At 40.7% G+C, this 19,019-nt stretch overlaps 1 protein-coding gene across 1 annotated transcript in view; it reads right to left on the reverse strand.

Moving 5' to 3' along the window:
- Positions 1–13,525: 13,525 nt before the first annotated feature.
- RASEF (RAS and EF-hand domain containing) overlaps positions 13,526–19,019 on the reverse strand; it is a 77,624-nt gene continuing 72,130 nt past the window's right edge. The window contains exon 17 of the mRNA XM_030920374.1: positions 13,526–16,732. Coding sequence (XP_030776234.1) covers positions 16,627–16,732 — 106 coding nt within the window. The 3' untranslated portion in view covers positions 13,526–16,626. The remainder of the gene's footprint in view (positions 16,733–19,019) is intronic.

Below are 19,019 nucleotides of genomic sequence, written 5' to 3' on the forward strand. Positions count from 1 at the left end.
TTCACATCCTTTACACCACAAACCACATCATGGTATACATATCAGTCTGTAGCTTTCTTTTTCACTTGACAATACATCTTAGACATGGTTCCAGAGCAGTATATATAGAGCTGGTTCATTCTTCCTTGAGGCCTCATAGTACTCCATTGTATAGATGTACCATAATATATTTAACTCATTTTTAAATGAATATTTAGGTTGTGTTCCAATAATGCTGTAATGATAAGGCATTTTGGATATGTGTAGACACATCTGTGAAAGTGAAGCTGCTGGGTTACAGAACATATGCACCTTAAATTGTGATAGATATTGCCAAATCACCCCTCAAATGGCTGATATCAGTTAATACTCCAAACTATGCATGTGCATAGAAATACTTCCCAGCGCAATTTACTATCAAACTTTTTGCAATTGCCAAGTTAATCATTAGGAAACGTAATATATCATTATGGTTTTAATATGCACTTTTCTTATAATGTATGATATTGAGAAACTTCTTATGATAAAAATTGACAGAGATGAAATGTATTAGGACCCCTTTGAGAGGCCTCCAATTGAAGGGGCCAATATTCTGGGAACCAAGAGACCTGGGTTTGACGTTTGAGATACTGTCTCACTGATGAAGCACCTACAATGTGCAGATATATTTGCTCCTCAGGTAGAATTTTGCTGTTCCACAATGCTGTTATTTATCAGAAACAAACCTGATTACATGATTTTTTTCTTTTTTTTTTTTTTTTTTTTTGAGACGGAGTCTCGCTCTGTCGCCCAGGCAGTGGCCGGATCTCAGCTCACTGCAAGCTCCGCCTCCTGGGTTCCCGCCATTCTCCTGCCTCAGCCTCCCAAGTAGCTGGGACTACAGGCGCCCGCCACCTCGCCCGGCTAGTTTTTTGTATTTTTTAGTAGAGACGGGGTTTCACCTTATTAGCCAGGATGGTCTCGATCTCCTGACCTCGTGATCCGCCCGTCTTGGCAAGCTACCTTTCTGATAAGGGGAAGAGCTAGATCCATGTCCCAGTCAATTGGACTGCACATCTTGTGCTTTTTCCAAGTCCTGGTTTTACTAACTGCTACCTTGGAACCAAAAGACCAGTGAATCTGAGATCAGAAAACCTGGGTGTGTACATCAGTCTGCTACTCACAAGCCATGTGACCTTGAGTAAATAACTTAACCTCTTTGGTGGGGTCTCAGTTTTCTCAACTGATTTATCAAAAAAACTGTAGTTGTTACCTGAAAGTCCTTTCAGGTCTCAGACTTTTAAGACTTTGTAATATGGCAAAAATTCTGATGTCTTATTGGTAAAAGAAAAGCAAGTGTCCTGGATTATCCAAATGCATCATCACCTCATCTCCTAGAAACTGAGAGCTGATATATGTAAACACCTCATTTAGAAAATGACCACCACCTTCAGCTCCTTCCTAGACGTCACCTGCATTGTGAAGGAAGCGCTTTTCTGTTTTTGTTCATCTCTTTAGAACTATTCTTCTATCACTCCTTTTTCTTTTCTCTTTTTTTTTCCTTTTTCCCATTACCCATGTACAGAGTCACCTTAGGCTAAGGAAACACAACTGAAGAGAAATTAATTTTTTTCTATACTATGGTTCATCTGAGTGTTGTTTCTTTGTTTTTAACATTTTGAAGCGGTCTGCAGCCTCCTCTCCAGCGTAAGGACAGGCTGGTGAGAGGAAACAGAGACAGAGCTTCCCAATGGCCCAAGGCTCCCAGGTGAGCAAATCCCTTTAGAGAATACAATTGTCATGCTCTTTATCTGTAAGATTCTTTACGAAGAAAAAACAAATCTCTGCAAATTAGTTGCTCACATTTGTATCACTCCTTGACCTAACTAGCACATACTTCACTTCATTTGGTGTTCGTTTAGTGTTCTATGCAGAGAGTGGGGAAAACAGCCTGGCAAATAACTAGAAAGAACATCCACTCTGATCATGGGCCAGGTGTCAAGCAATGTGCAAAACACCTTTCTTTACTTTTTAATCTAAATAGTCTTTAATATAGATAAGATAGATGTGGAAACTAAAACTCAAGATATGTTTGTAAGTTGCCCAGGTCACAGAATTAGGAAGTGGCAGAAGTGGAATTCAAGGCCAGGTCTGTCAGATTCCTAAGCCCATCTGTATACAATATTGGGTACAATGACCTCTGTTCCAACTCAGCAATTCCTAGGTCTTTTTTTTTTTCTTTCTTTCCTTTTTGTGGAGAACGGGGTCTCGCTGTATTACCCAGGCAGGTCTCGAACTCCTGGGCTCAAGCTATCCTCCCGCCTCTGCCTCCCTGAGAGCTGGGATTACAGGCGTGAGCCACCACGCCCGGCCAATTCCTAGGTCTTAGAAGTCATCTAGACATGAATTCTCAAGGGGGCTGATATTATCCCCAAGAGGGGAAAATTGTTTCTCTTGGAGGGGAGGGTGAGAGGGACCTTACTCTTTAAATATATAAAACACAGCTATGTGCACAGTTCATAAACATATATGTAATGTTATCTGTGGCATTAACATTTCCTGGGCAGAGAGCAATTAGGAAAATATGCCTAAAAAGAATTTTTTGTGGGAAATTAAAACTTGAGAAACACTGATCTAGACATATCCCTAATGCAGCTCTTGAGTGCCTCGTGCTGTGTCATGCTGCCTCCTCTTTGTCTACTCATCTCTTTCCATCAGACACATAAGGTTTATATGTCTTCTGAACAGGATTGCTAAATTTGACATTATCAATCAGTGGGCAGCTACTTTTAAAATTGTAGCCACCCCTAGTTATTTTATAAAGGAGCGGTTGGAAAGCATTCAGGTTGGGCTCTATCAAGGTGTGAGCCCAACTCCAAGTGTCCACTAGGCTGAAGCAGACTGGCCACCACCATCTGACTGGGTTCCAACCATCTCCTCAACCTGCTCTTGCTGCTCCTTGCTCTTCCACTCTCCCCAGACTTCCGCTCTCCTTTCTCCATCTTCCTCTTTTTCATCTTCTCTAAAGTTCATAAAGGAAATGGCCTGACCTTGACTTTAGAGGATGAGACCCACCTGGGTATGTTCACTGGCACAAAAGTTGAGGCCACTGTGGTTCCCCACCTCTCTTCACCAGCTCAGCTGTCCTGTGTAAAATAAGATCTGGGGAAATGACTATACCTTAATTCAACCCAACCTGAATATGTAAAGTACATGAAAGAAGAGGGAAGAGTTGATGCTGAAGAAATGGCATATGATCCAGGTCTCCAAGGAGCTGATGCTCTCTGCACCCCATTTTCCCCTAAACATATGTTCAGACAGAACTTTCCTACCTTTTTCTATTTGATTTCTCCAGTCTTCTTCATCTTGGTTAAGGACCCCGAAACAACTCAAAACAGAAATCCTAAATATTTTCAAAATTCCTTAAGTAATTTAAAAAACTGGCCTTCTCAATTTCTACCTACTGTACTCTAAAGATTATTAACATTTCCTCTCCTTGCAGTTTTTCCTGCAATCAGTTTCCTCATTGAAAGTGTAACAGGTGTATATAGCCATAGCGGTCACCTGCCCTCGACTGCTGTTCTGAAAGTGGACACACCTGTGGGTAAAGTGGAACGCTCGCAAAGTCTCTTAACATTACTAGCTAGACTGTGAGATCCTAGAGGGCACCAGCTGTGTTTTGTTCATCTGTTTGGTCCTCTCCTCCTGACTACACACACACACACACACACACAAACACACACACCTCAAAGCACCTGGCTGTAGAAGGAATTCTGGAAATGTCTAGTGACTGTAGTAGTTTCCTAGGAAAATGGTAACAAATTATCATGAACTGAGTGGCTTGAAGCAACAGAAATTGATCCTCTCCCAGTTCTGTAAATCAGAAGTCTAAAATCAAGGTGTTGACAGGGCCAGGCACCCCTGAAGACTCCAGGGAGAATCCGTTTGATCCCTTTCTCTTGGCTGTTGATGTTGCCGGCAGCCCTTGGCATTCCTTGTCTTGAAGACACATCACTCCAGTCTGTCACATGGTGTCCTCCCTGTGTGTGCCTCTACATGTTTTCCCCCAGTCATGTATGGACACCAGTCACATAGTGTTAGGGCCCACCCTAGTCAAACATGACCTCCTTGTATTTTGAGTACATCTTCAAAAACCTTGCTTCCAAATTAGGCCATATTCACTGATAATGGAATTTAGGTTTTGATATATATTTTAGGAGATATAATTCAATTTACAACAATGCTTTCATTAAAAAATGAGTAAATAAGTAAATACTTCACAGAATAAAGGAGGAAAACAGGGAAGGAGGGAAGAAAGGAAGAAAGGAGGGAAGAAGGGAGGGAGGGAAGGAAGGCAATTTTTCATAATATTTGAAGTATTCTATCAAGAGAAAAATAGCCATCTCAGCTAGGTTTCCTGAGTTTGTGTTCTGATGAGTCATTATGTGCTTTGTATTCCTTTGTAAAACTGTCTCACATGAACAAGTCTTTTCCCCTAAGTCTAGTGATTAATTTCCTATCTTTATGCCTATTAGGGTTCTTTTTAAAAAGAAAATTACCTGATAGTCACTGCTGTGCGTTAAATCCCATTAGTAGCTTAGGTTAGGATCTTGTTTACTTGTTTGTTCATGGGGGAAATAACTTTATTTCTATGCTTAAGAGACTCACTAGTAACCAAGTCATGTGCATCTAGTTCCTCTTCCTTTCTCTGACTTGAAGCTTAGCCCTATGTCCCACTGTACCCACCAAAAAGAAAGAAAAAATACAAAGAAGGAAGGAAGGAAAGAAGGAAGGATGGAAGAATGGAAGGAAGGAAAAAGAGAGAAAAAACAAAACAAAAAATGAAAGACAGAGTGGAGGAAAACAACCCCACAGTGTCGGGTTTTGTTGCTTCAAAGCAAGAAAAGTGTGGCGTCTTGAACTATCAGTCTGAAGACAAGAGGCCTGGGTCCTGGGTCGAGTTTTGAAACCACAGGCTACCCCTGATTACCAGCTACTTCACCAATTAAAACAAGTGTGTGGATAATCTCCGAACTCATTCTCAGCACTAGTGCTTGACAACTCTATCCTGAGAGTCTGCTCATGGACTGAATCTATGGAGATGAGAAAGTTTCTCCCCGACTCTGCTCCCACCACTGCCCATTGAATTGGTAAATCAAGAATTAGTTCTTAGGAGAACTGCAGAGCTTCCAATAGCCAAGACTAATGGGAAAAAAAGACCCTATAGAAACTATAGTCTTACTAAAACAAGAACTGCAAAAGTCCTGATCCACCCCAAGGAAAAGACCATTGAGATGGTCGCCTTGAATTTGAAACAGAACATTAGCCACCTCACATTGCCATCCCCTCCTTCCAAGCACTTCAACCCGATGAGTTCAGACAGTAGAAAGGGAAGATGTTTCCTGGGTTTTTTTTTTTTTTTTGAACACACATTATAATCATTAAGTCATGAGATATTTTCTTCTCTAAGAGTATTAAGACTTAAAAGTCTGGGTGATCTATTTTTTGTTTAACTTTTATTTTTATTTATTTATTTTTTAAATTTAATTTTATTTTAAGTTCTGGGATACTGTGCAGGATATGCAAGTTTGTTACATAGGTAAATGTGTGCCATGGTGGTTTGCTGCAACTATCAACCCAACACCTAGGTATTAAGCACTGTGTGCATTAGCTCTTTATCTTAATGCTCTACCCTCAACTCCACCACCTCCTGACAGGCCTGGTCGTGTGTTGTTCTCCTCCCTGTGTCCATGTGTTCTCATTGTTCAGCTCCCACTTATGACTGAGAACATGCAGTGTTTGGTTTTCTGTTCTTGCTTGTGTTAGTTTGCTGAGGATGATGGCTTCCAGCATCATCCATGGCCCTGCAAAGGACATGATCTCATCCTTTTTCATGGCTGGGTGATCTTTAAGACATGCATTGGCTAAGACAGGTTACTGTAGTGCAAAGATTCTACCAGACCTAGGTTTGAGTCCCAGCTCTGTCATGCTGGCCCTGAATTAACTTTGCTAAGCCACTTGACTTGGCTAAGCCTGTTTCCTTATCTGTTAAAACAGGAGTTATTGCAAGCATAACATGAGAAAACATGTCAAAAGCTTGTAGGACACAGTAAACACTTGGGAAATACTAGCTTTCCTGTCTACGATAAGAAATAGATATCTTATCTGTACCTTCCAGAATATGAGCTAAGCACAAGTCTGATTGATACTCTATGGGTGGATTTCTAGCATCCTTTATGATAGACCGTCAGCACACGGTCAGTTGTATATGCCTCCATGTATGTTAGTAATTCCCCTGTGTGCATGATCAGTACTCTCACTGACATTTCACTGAGTCTAAAATCTCAGGAGTTATGAACTTCTCAAAAGGCCATATATGTTTATAGCCATTTGAACAGCTTCTAAAACATTAAGAAGTATGGAGCAGACAAACCAGTGGCTGGTGGGGAAATCCTGTGGGAACCCACATTCTCCTGTTGCTAAACAGCTGGAATTTACTACTGCTTCCATTTTCTCCAGTTGACAAGAAGATAGCCTTTTCTATGATCTTGTGAACTAACCAATATGTTCTTCAAGAATAAGAAGTATACCTTCTTTTTCAAATGTTCTCTCCAGCAGTTCAAAGACTTCTCCTCCTAATCAGTGCTGTGTAAGTGTTTAGTTGGCCAGGTCAAGTTGTGGTCATTTACAGAAATTTAATGTTTGAAATGACAAGTTGCTCACTTACTGCTCTCAAAGGATACTTAGGAATTTAAAAAAATCACCAACACACCTCATTAGAAGGTTAAAAAGAAAAATATTAAAGAATAAAACTTTCTTCCTTTAAAAAATTGATGTCACCTACTAACATGAAAATTGTGACAATAAAAAGATAATCATATATAATTATTGCAGATATTGCAAAAAACAGAATCATGGATCCCCAAAGTACCAATCCACAGAAACTCTGAATATGTTACCTTACTGTCAAAAGGAATGTTGCAGATGTAATTTAGGATCTTGAGATGGAAAGACTCTCTTGGATTATTCAGGTAATCTCAATCCAGTCACAAGCGTCCTTGTAAGGGAAAGAAGGAGGCAGGAGTGTCAGCGTCTGAGGAGATGTGAAGACAGAAGCTGAAACTGGAATGACACCATGGCTGGAAGGGGCCATAAGCCAAGGATTTCAGGTGGCCTCTTAGCAGCTGGAAAAGACAAGGAAGGGATTCTTCCTTAGAGCCTCTAGAAGGAAGGCCATTCTACTGACACCTTGATTTTAGCTCGTAAGACGCATTTTTGTATTGCTGGCCTTAAGAACTTGCTTTGTTTTAAGTCATAAAGTTTGTGAGGACTCATTAGAGAACAATAGGAAAGTAATACAGATCAAGTAGAAAAACAAGACCTATATAACAGACTAATTTTTTGGCTTTTTGATTGATTCATGGATGAATTGTATATATAAATACACACTACACACACACACACACACACACACACACACTATATATATATATATATTTTGGAGCCGGAGTCTCACTCTGTTGCCCAGGCTGGAGTGTCGTGGTATGATCTGGGCTCACTGCAACCTCCACCTTCCTGGTTCAAGAGATTCTCCTGCTCAGCCTCCCGAGTAGCTGGAATTGCAGGTGTCCACCACCACGCCTAGCTAATTTTTGTATTTTTAGTAGAAATGAGGTTTCATCATGTTGGCCAGGCTGGTCTCAAACTCCTAACCTCAGGTGATCCGCCCACCTTGACCTCCCAAAGTGCTGAGATTACAGGCATGAGCCACCACGCCCAGTCTATATTGTGTTTTATTTTTGAACCTTAGCAAAATGATCTCATCCAAAGGCCACTGGGTAACTCACAGAATTGATAGGAAGCTTTGACAGAACGCCGTGCGGATTACAAACAATAAGCTTCGGAATCCCAGGGGGTATAGCTAACACCACGTCCCAGAGAGTCTAGAGTCCAGTCAGGATGTTCCCCATGCTGGCCTGCCACTACAGCACCATGATGTGAGTGATTCAATACCTGCCCTTCATGTTGGCATTGCTCCTTTAGAGCTGGGTGCTGGGCGCAGGCATGGTCTGTGCTAAGTCTAGGTTACACACCTAAACCCCAGGTTCAGGAGACAGGGAGAGGCAGTGTTCTTTCCTTTCAGCTTCTCTAGTGATATGTAGAGTTCTGCTTCCCATTAATATTCACAGAGAGACTCCCCTTAAAGAAAAGGGTGTCCAGATGGCAGAAAAAAAGAAAAGAAGTGGCAAATGTCTACCACAGGGTCTGATCATCTGAGTCATTTAATTTCTTGATTATTAATCAATACGTTTAAAATTTGACGAAGACTCATTTGCCTGTAGTTATTAAAAACACAGGCAAGTGACATAAAAGTGTTTTCATAAAATGCAAATATATGTTAGAGAAAGTTTTCTTTTCTTTTTTGTTTTTGAGACAGAGTCTCGCTCTGTCACCCAGTCTGGAATGCAATGGCACAATCCCGACTCACTGCAAGGTTCTGCTCACTGCGAGGTTCAAGTGATTTTCCTGCCTCAACCTCCCAAGTAGCTGTGATTACAGGCATCCACCACTACGCCTGGCTAATTTTTTGTATTTTTAGTAGAGACAGGGTTTCACTATGTTGGCCAGGCTGGTCTGGAACTCCTGACCTCAGGCCATCCACCCGCCTCTGCCTCCCAAAGTGCTAGGATTACAGGTGTGAGCCACCACGCCCAGTTAAGAAAGTTTACAAATTGCTTTCCATAGAACATTAGTCTTCCTCTTCCCTCCCTCTCTTCCTTTCTTCTTTCCTACCTTCACTCTTTTCCTCATTTTTTCCTTTATTTCCTGAGAATAAGCTTAATTTTAGCTTCCTAAGAGTTTGTAAGAGACCCTCTGGGTGTATCAGTTGAAAATCGATGGGTTCGTTTTTGGAAACAGGGTTCACCAGAGATGGGCAACCTGGGAAGATGAGTGTGAGCTGAGCACTGGACATCCAGCAGCAACATAGGCAGGAAGAGTGTGCCACTTTGTGATTCTTTTATTCCTTTCTTTTCTTTCCCTTCTTTTCTTCCTCCCTTCCCTTCTTTCTCCCTCCCTTCCCTCCTTCCCTCCTTTCCCTCTTCCTTCCTTCCCTTCCAGGTTCTCTTTTCTCTTTCTTTCTCTCCATAGCCAAACACTTTCTCTTGGGACAGCTAAAACCAGAATGCAGTATCACATAAAAAAGACTGCACTGACATACTTAAATTCCCAGGACCCTCAGTTCTTTAGGGATGCCTAATGGCTGGTATCATTGCTTACCAAAGTCTTGAACTTGATGGAGCTTATGTTGAAAACTAAAGTTTATATTTTTAATTTTTATCTTTCAATTCTGTTTTTCCACGCATTTTTTTTTTTTTTTTTTTTTTTTTTTTTTTTGAGATGGAGTTTCACTCTTTGTTGCCCAGGCTGGAGAGCAGTGGCACGATTTCGGCTCACTGAACCTCTTCCTCCCGGGTTCAAGCGATTCTCCTGTCTCAGCCTCCCAAGGAGCTGGGGTTACAGGCACCTGCTACCACGCCTGGCTAATTTTTGTATTTTTAGTACAGACGGGGTTTCACCATATTGGCCAAGCTGGTCTCGAACTCCTGACCGCTTTGGTCTCCCAAAGTGCCAGGATTACAGGTGTGAGTCACTGTGCCTGGCCTCCACAAACTTTTTGAAGTCCTCTCATATAGCATAGGAGAGATCAGGTTTTTTGAGACTTTAAATATCTTGAAAATGTCATTATTATTCACATTTTATTAATATTTTGGCTGGGTGTAGAATTACAAGTTGGAAACAATTTTCCTTCAGAAATTGGAAGGCATTGCTTCACTGTCTTCTTGCTTTCTGTGTTTCTGTTGAGATCTATACAACCATTCTAATTCCTGTTTTCTAATTTGTTTTCCTTTTTTACTGGAAACTTGGAGAGTATTTTTCTCCAGACATAGGGCTCTAATGACAGTATACTCTATTTCCGTCCATTCTCCCGTGTTCTAGGTAGGCTGTTTCAATGTAGCAACTCACACTCTTTAGTTCTGGATATTTTGTCTTGAATAATTTATGATTATGCTATCCTATTTTCTCCATTGTATCCTTCTGGAACAGTTGTTTTTGGACATCGGACATCCTTCCTCTCCTGTCTTCTCTTTGTGCTCTTCTTTCTGCAAGGTGACCCCAAATTTATCTTCCAAAGTTTATTTAGTTGTTGTTGTTATTAACTTCTATCATGTTTTTAATTTCTAAAAGCTTATTTTTGCTCTATGAATGTCCTTATTGATAATACCTTGTTCTTGTTTCATGGCTGTAATAGTTACATCTATCTCTCTGAATACATTGATAGATTTTCTTTTTTCCTCTCTGCATATGTTCTGTTTCCCTGTGCTGATATTTTTCTGTTTTGTTTTGGTCTGCATTTTCCATGTTAAGAGGCTTTCCACAAATATCCAGTGATCCTTGGATTGCTCAGGGGAGCTAATAACCTGATTTAAAGTTCTGAATGTGGGGAAGAACTTGTCAACTTTGAACTTTACTGTAGGGTGATCAGGGGAGCCATTTGTTGTAAACATACCTGATGTATCTTTAGGGCTTTCCTCTTGTTAGGACAGCACTTCAGAGAAAAGTCTCTCAATCTCTGGAGGATAAAGGATCAGTGTTCTGAAAGCTGAGTGGGGAGTATTAGCATTTAGCATTCGGCACTCAGAATAGATGATGTCATCAATTCTGCCAAATTTTGAACAGCACCAACACATTCGACTGCATCCAGTGGCATCCATAACTCTAGAAGCCCTCTGTTTTTCTCACTCAAGAAAACACATCACCAGACTTTACACAGGGTAATAATGGTGTAGCATGAGAGAATAATCTGTAAGGACAGAGTTGCTTCTCAAACTGCATTCACACTACTTTGCCTCACAGCACCATTTGAGGTACCTAATTCTATCACTTCCTGAGCCTTCTGAGAAATCCAGGATATATATCTGAATTGTTCACAACTCTCTCCCAGGACTGACCTAGGATTCAGCTTTCTTGGGTCTGTTAACTCAGAACTCAATTATCTCAATATTCAGTTATCCATCTGCTTTCCAGCTTCACAATTTTGATGGTTCTGTCTTCTGTTCTTGTGGATAGATTTAAAACTCCCTTTGACTCTATAATTAATGGGATTTTAGGGAGGAGAGAAATGATATGCTATGTCACCCTAGAAAGCATTCAATAAATCTGATTCTTTACCAAATGACTCTCAATCTTAGGTACAGTTTGCTAATCTGTGGATGTTTTGCTCTTACCTTTTACCAACAGCAAATGTTGCTCAACAGCAATTGTTGCTGCCTGATCATTCCTCTGGAAGCTTCATCTCAGAGGGGTACCCAGCCATATGAAGTGTCAGTCGGCCCCTACTGGGGGGTGCCTCCCGGTTAGGCTACTCGGGGTTCAGGGACCCACTTGAGGAGGCAGTCTGTCATTCTCAGATCTCAAACTCCATGCTGGGAGAACCACTACTCTCTTCAAAGCTGTCAGACAGGGACATTTAAATCTGCAGAGGTTTCTGCTGCCTTTTGTTTGGCTATGTCCTGTCCCTAGATGTTGAGTCTACAGAGGCAGACAGGACTCTTTGAGTTGTGGTGGGCTCCACCCAGTTCGACCTTTCTGGCTACTTTGTTTACCTACTCAAGCCTCAGCAATGGCAGGCGCCCCTCCCCCAGCCTTGCTGCCGCCTTGAAGTTAGATCTTAGACTGCTGTACTAGCAATGAGGGAGGCCCCGTGGACATGGGACCATCTGAGTCAGGCATGGGATATAATCTGGTGTGCCGTTTGCTAAGACCCTTGGAAAAGCGCAGTGTTAGGGTGGGAGTGACCCTGTTTTCCAGGTGCTATGTGTCACAGTTTCCCTTGGCTAGGAAAGGGAATTCCCTTACCCCTTGCTCTTCCTGAGTGATTGCCTCACCCTGCTTCAGCTCTCACTGGGTGGACTGCACCCACTGTCCAACATGCCCCAGTACCTCAGTTGGAAATGCAGAAATCATCCGTCTTCTGTGTCACTCATGCTGGGAGCTGTAGCCTGGAGCTGTTCCTATTCGGCCATCTTGGAACCATCCTCGGAAATGTATTTCCATGCTGATATCTGAAAAGAAAAGTTGTTCTTTTTATTTTAAATCTTGCAAAATGATATGCTTTCCTGGGGATTCATTCCCATTATGTGGATTTGGGGATATATCTATGGGCAATCTTTCTTTCTCTTTCAACAAGCTATTAAGTTCAGTTTCCATTTACTTAGAGAATTCCATTATCCCACTACCACTTTTGCTATCATTTAGATTCAAAATCCCAGTCAGGCTCCAATATTTTCCTCACCCCTTCCACTACTTGATCCTGTCAGCCATTAGTAAATGGAGATCCTACCCTAATCATGATTCCATTCACACTTTTCCATTCTAACTTTCAGACCCTTATTTCTCTCTCCTCGATTGTTTCCTCCTGTTAATCCACCCTTTACAATAACCTATCCTATATGATACCCCAACTTTGTGTCCATTGAAACACCAAGAACGTATGTGGAAGGTAGTCAATGAACTTATTCAAAGAGAATCCTCTAAAATGTTCTATCCCCAGTGTGACTTGACATACTCTTGGAGGTCTGTTATTCACTGGTGGCAGTATCCAGGGTCTTGAACAAGACCAATGCAGCCAATGGTGCTGCAAAATGATTTTTTTGTTTTTTTAATTGAGGGCAATCACAGTGTCAGACATGATTCAAGACCTTTACATACATTAACTCATTTAGTTCTCAGAACAACCCCACAAGAAAAGTACTGTTATCATTCTTATTTTACAAATAAAGAAGCTGGAACACATAGAGGTTAAGTCCCTTGCTCATAGTTACCCTACTACATGTGAGGCTGGGTTCAAACCAGGCAGGCTGGCCTCAGAGCTCATAACCATGGACATTATACTGCCTCTTACTTATATTGTCCATTATCATCATGTATGTGTGTCTATGTGTGTGTGTTGGTGGTGGTAGGGGTGTTGGCAGACACTCTTTGCAAAGCCTACCTTATTTAACTAGTTAATTCTTTGACCATCCATTCAACACTTAGGACAATTCAAGTATCAAGCACTGCACACAACAGAAGGGAGGTGGTAGTAGACAAAGTGGCTAAGGGCAACAAGGATGTTGACAAATTTTAAAAAGGTACTACAGGAGTGAGGGCAGGTAGCCTCAGCCTACTGGGGTGCATGGGAATGTGGGGGTAGAAAGAAAGGGGTGAGAATCAGAGAAAAGGTCTAACTCCTCAGAGGACATGAGGATGGCCAGAGCACTGACATTCTTCTACAAAAGCCTCACTATTCCTGGCTGTCCTGCCCCAGGCTGGTCTACCTGCTGCCCCGTTGGCCAGGATGACTTGTCTGTGCCACAGCACTGAACACCAGGCGTGCATTCTCTCCCAAAACTCGGCTTACCATGGCCAGAAAAGGCAAGTGTTTTAGAGGTATGGTTTCAGGCAGACACATCCTAGAATTAAAATTACTTCAGGGATATCTGCAGTAAAGTTGAAGGAAACAGTCAAAAGGCCAAAGGAAGCAAGTTTTATTGAATTTACAATGTAGAAAATATTTGTAGTTCCTTAGACATTTGCATTGCTATAAAAATTACACTTTATTTTTATAATTATTAATGGTTTGAAGAGAAATAAACAGTATAAACGAAATATGGCCCACACAATGAAAATGTAAACCATATAAATCAAAATCATAAAATAATTATTCAATACTCAGAGGCCTACTTAATATATACATATGAAATTTCTTACACACACATACAATAAAAGCCCACAAAAACCATCACTCTGAAGCTGATCACTGTACAAATATGAAAATAAATCTTTATCTTTAACCTCAATTTTATCTTCAGCAGGAGGGCTGTGCAACTTGGGTTTATGCAAATCACATGAAGTATTAAATAATCAAATGTCACATATGTCATATAAAGCAGCAAGCAAAAAAATAAATTATGAAAATGCATGGGCTAAAAGTTAACAGTGAAAAACATCTCCTTATCCAACATTATTTTCCATAATAAAATTAAAATATTTTACAATGTATCAGGATACATTTAATAAAGGACTATAGTGTAACTGTGATTTTAAAAGCTCTTAAAGAAAAACAGGGACAAGGTGAATAACTTCGACAGTAATATGCAAATGTATTAAGTCTAAGATAAAAACATTAAATATTTTTGTTCTTACTGAAAATGTGCTTTAAATTTGAGAACACCTTCATGAAATCAAAACGCTGGTAATAATCAGGATCTCCCAGCACTGCAGCATACATTAAGAAGCTTCTCTTTAAACATGATTGCTAACCAGAGCTCTAAGTCTCTCATTTGGATTATGTTACCAAAAGATTTATCAGGGCTCAAATAGTTAAAGACGATTGGTTGACGATCAAAGGCACTGGTGTAATCTCATCAACGTGGGGTACGTTGATGGGACAATCCAGAGATAAAGACTATGAAAATACTTCTGTATTACAGGTATACTCTTTTACAGATTGTAAAACAAATAAAAAGAGACACTTTGGAGAGAATAAATAAAGGCAACACAGTAACATATAAACTAACACAGTTTTGTGCAACTGCACCAAAACCTAAACATGTGTCCCATATATCAGCATCTATATCAGATCCAATCTCATCAATCTCATCAAAAGATGCCACTAAGACAAACAGCCATGGCAAAACTTTTGCTTCGTCGTGCCACATAAATAATACCCCCCTTATTTTGAAAAATTTCCCATACGCAAGACATTCTTTATGATTAGAAATGTAATCTTTTCTTTTTCTGGAACCAGGAAACAGGAATTCATGGCAGAGTTGCTGAGGACAGATCCAACTTTCCAGCAAAAATATCAGGTATCTTTAATAGGGAGAAGGTATGTTTATAAAAGTTAAATGATGTTGTAGCTATTTATAATCTTTGCCTGTAACCTATCTGGTCAATTCCCGTTTTTTAAAAAACCGACGCTTGCGGAATATAAGGTTCTATCACAAACATCGTGAACAGAAAAAATATTGCTACATGGAATTGTTTTGATTCATCAAAAATAAATGTTTTTAGCTTATATAATACAATAAATAACAGCTATTTTTTTTTAAGTTCCTTCAGGAAGCGACTTGGGGCCTGGACCTAGATGAAGCAAGGTAAATTAGAATTCGGTGTTGTAGCCCCACCCTAGGCTCAGGTGTTGACTCCTTTGGCTCTTAGAGACATCTCAGTGGGGAGGTCTGGGAAGCAATGCAGATTCTGGAAGGAGAGTAGGCCCAACCAGATCATTGGTGATGATGAGGGACTAGTCACATTAAACAAAGGACCCTGACTCACCTTTCCTAATGGCAATTCCTCTTTTATAGAGATTATTTCAAAACCATACATAGTATTTCTTTCATTGATTATTACTTAAGGAAGTTAATGTTAGCAACTAGGGAGTTAGGGGACTTAGATTACATTACAGGTTACGCTTCTAAACCATGGGAAGGTTTGAAATCAGCAGGGATATTTTCATTTTGCAAAATGTTAAATCACTCTAAGTACTAGTATTTTTTTAGTGAGATAATTCACAACCATAAAATTCTCACCCTTTCAAAGTATACAATTCAGTGGTTCCTAGTATATTCAAACAGTTATGCAACTATTACCCCTATTTGAATTCCAGAACATTCTCATCATCCCTCAAAGAAACCACATACCCTGTCCTCCCTTTCTCAGCCCCTGGCAACCACTCCCTTAAGTGAAGAGTAACAACTTTCCTGGGCATTGTGCTTTCAGCAGTATGTAGCTTTACATGTCTTCATTACAATTCTTAACATCAAATTTAAACAATGGGCTTTGTAACTATTCTGAGATTATGAAATATCCTTTTATATACAACTATTTTTGTCTCAAGCATGTTTCTTTATACATAAAAAATAGATGTTTGTTTCCATTTTTTTCTCAATTAAATTCTGTCCTTATTTCAGAAGTGAGAAAAATCAATACTCCAATATTAAAAAAGCAGGAATAACCACAGTTCTTATTATTAGCTGTGGGCCACCACACTCTCCTTCCTGCTGCTTCCTACAGAATCTGAGGTGCCAAGGGCTGCAAGGCCTTTGAGGGCAAGCTGCACATTTTACAGATGAAGAAACAGATCCGACACGGGCTAGTGACATGTTCAAGATCACAAGGCCAGTTAACAGCAAACCTAGGATGAGAACCCCTTCTTACTAGAACTGTAATATCAAATATTTAAATGCTGACTTTCTGGGTAACCTAATTCAGCTACCACATGAATCTAATTATGTCAATTTCCTCTACAGCTTTGATCTGAGCATGTGAATTTTTTTTTTTTTTTTTTTTTTTTTACCATTTTAGAAAACATTTACATGTTATATTTTAAGACCTGTAAGGACATGACTAGTCTATTTAACCAGAGGGCCCAAATCACCCACTGAGACAAAACAAAGAAGAGCCAAAGTTCCAGAGGGACCTGAGAGCAGGGTTCAAGTTTCCTGCACTGTAACTCTCCATATGACAGTGTCAGTAGGATGTGCCACTCTGTTAACAGCCAAATAAGTCACACAAATTCAATATTCTGGAAATGAAGACTTCACAGGTCAAGGGTGTTTGGATTTAGCCATTGCAACAATTCTTCATCTGTGGTGACTTTCTGGAATTGGTCCCGGTGAGATTGGTAATGGATTTGCTGTCATCCTTGTCAGTTCTCTTTTTCACTTCTCTGAGAGAGAGAGAGAGAGAGAGAGAGAGAGAGAGAGAGAGAGAGAGAGAGAGAGAGATAGAGAGAGAGAGAGAGAGACAGGATTACTGAGGTATAAAAACTAAGCCACAGATGGTTCTGTAGAAATAAAAATAGTCATGTTGAGTGTCTGCACGGCCTTCTAGACATTGTTTTAAATGCTTTATAGGTGTTGACTTAATCTTCATAAGAACCATATAAATTTGCTGTGCCCCATTTTGTATGTGAGGAAATGAGGGCAAACAGAGGTTAAGACAGTTCCCTTAGGTCACATGACTACAGAAGTGGGATTCAAACCACACAGGCTGGCTCCAGCACCTGTTTTCTGAGTGCCAGGCCACACACACACACACACACACACACACACACACACACACACACCCTCCTCCCCTCACTGTCTCCAAGGTTTCAGGATGCTGCAGAACCTACGATACACACAGCTTGCTCCTTAACACTCTGGAACCTGGTTTCCAGCTTCATGTAATGTTTGCTGAGCTTAACAAAAGCAATGGTGATTTTATAACCATGCTTTAATTATACATGATCATGGAGGTAACAATGGATTTACCACCATCCTTTTCTGTCATTATAAGTTTCTTCCAGTATTAACTACTAGAGGCAAGACTCACAAAAAAATGTCTTACTCTCCAAGATGTTATGAAAACCCCCAGGGAAGTATCCTTCCGGGTGCAGCCACTGGGCGTGCTTGTGAAATATGAAGACCAGAAGTCTCACCTTAGACAAGCTGCATGGCTATCTCTGTGGGCGAGATGAGTGCCTCCCCAAGATGGCCCCAAATAATTCTGCCCTTCCTTGTCAGTGCCTGATGCCTCTCCCATCAAGAGGTGAAGGTTTGCCTCCCTACCCTCTTGGTCAGAGCTGGTTCTCTACCTGCTTTGACCAATAGAATATGGAGGAAATGGTATTCTGTGACTTCTAAGCCCAAGTGTTTATAATGCAGGGCTGCATCAACCGTTACCCCTTTTGAAGTCTAGGGTTCAAGAAGTCCAGGGTTCCTCAATGGAGAGAGGCCACCTGAGTGGCCCTGGAGACTGAGATGCCACATGGAGTGAAGCCACAAGGAGAAGCACCCTGGTGGCTGACATCCAGCCCGAGCCACAGCCCTGGTGGCCATCTGACTGCAAACATAGGAGATACCCACACAAGAGCAGTCGAGAAACTTTCTGGCTGAGATCCAGCCACCTTTGCCAATTGTGAGAAAGAAAATTTGGTTGTTGTTTTGGGCAACTACATTTTGGGATGGTTTATGATGAAGCACTTAACTGAAACTACCAGGAGTCTGTGTGTCTCCAGCAGAGCCACAATGCACAACATAAATACAATGGGATCCATACATGTCAGTTTGAATTACTTAGTAGCCAGATTTTTAAAAGGTAAAAAGAAATAGGTAAAATTAATTTTATCAATATATTTTATTTAACCCAGTATAGCAAAAATATGGTCATTCTGGCATGTGGTCAATAAAAACACTATTAATGAGATAATGTGTCGAAGGCCTTCAAAATCCAGTCTATATTGATTGCATACAGCACATCTGAATTGGATTAGCCACATTGTGAGTGGCTAGTGGCTACCAAACTGGCCAGCATAGCTGCAGAAGGTGCCGATAAATCCTACCTTTTGAAAACCACTGCACTGTCAGTTGGAAAGAAGACATCTCAGCAGGGAAAAAAATAAACTCGTTCTAGCTGTAGGCCAGCTGGTAAATGCAATATACATGTTTTTCATATTTGATATATACCCCAAACACACACACCCGACAGGAGATGGGTGAGTAGTACTATCCTCACCTCACAGATGAGGCAACAGAGACTCAGGAGAAGAAAGAGGAGACACAATTCAAACCCAAACACCCCGGAAGACTCATTTCAGGCTGCTGACCTCCAAAATGGTCAGATAATAAATTTGCATTATGTAAGCCTCTACATCTGTGGGAGTTTGTTACAAGGACAACGGAAAATTAATACAACTTCCAAATGCAAAATCTCGGTCATTCTGTCATTGAATAAATGCCCAACTTACACCAGGCTCTGGGACCTTCAGCTAGTGAGTGTTGAGGGAGAGTCAGATGTCTAAATAAATAATCTCATGGTCCTGAGACAGCAGCTACCACAGATGCACTCTGTGCCTACAGATGTGTTGTGGGCTTCACAGAGATGGGGCTTCATAGAGACTTTTGATATTGGAGAGACCTTTTGAAAGAATAGAAAAGGAGACTCCAGGTGCAGGGAACGGCATGTAGAAAGGC

This window comes from Rhinopithecus roxellana, chromosome 16 (assembly GCF_007565055.1).
Source record: "Rhinopithecus roxellana isolate Shanxi Qingling chromosome 16, ASM756505v1, whole genome shotgun sequence".
NCBI lineage: Eukaryota > Metazoa > Chordata > Mammalia > Primates > Cercopithecidae > Rhinopithecus > Rhinopithecus roxellana.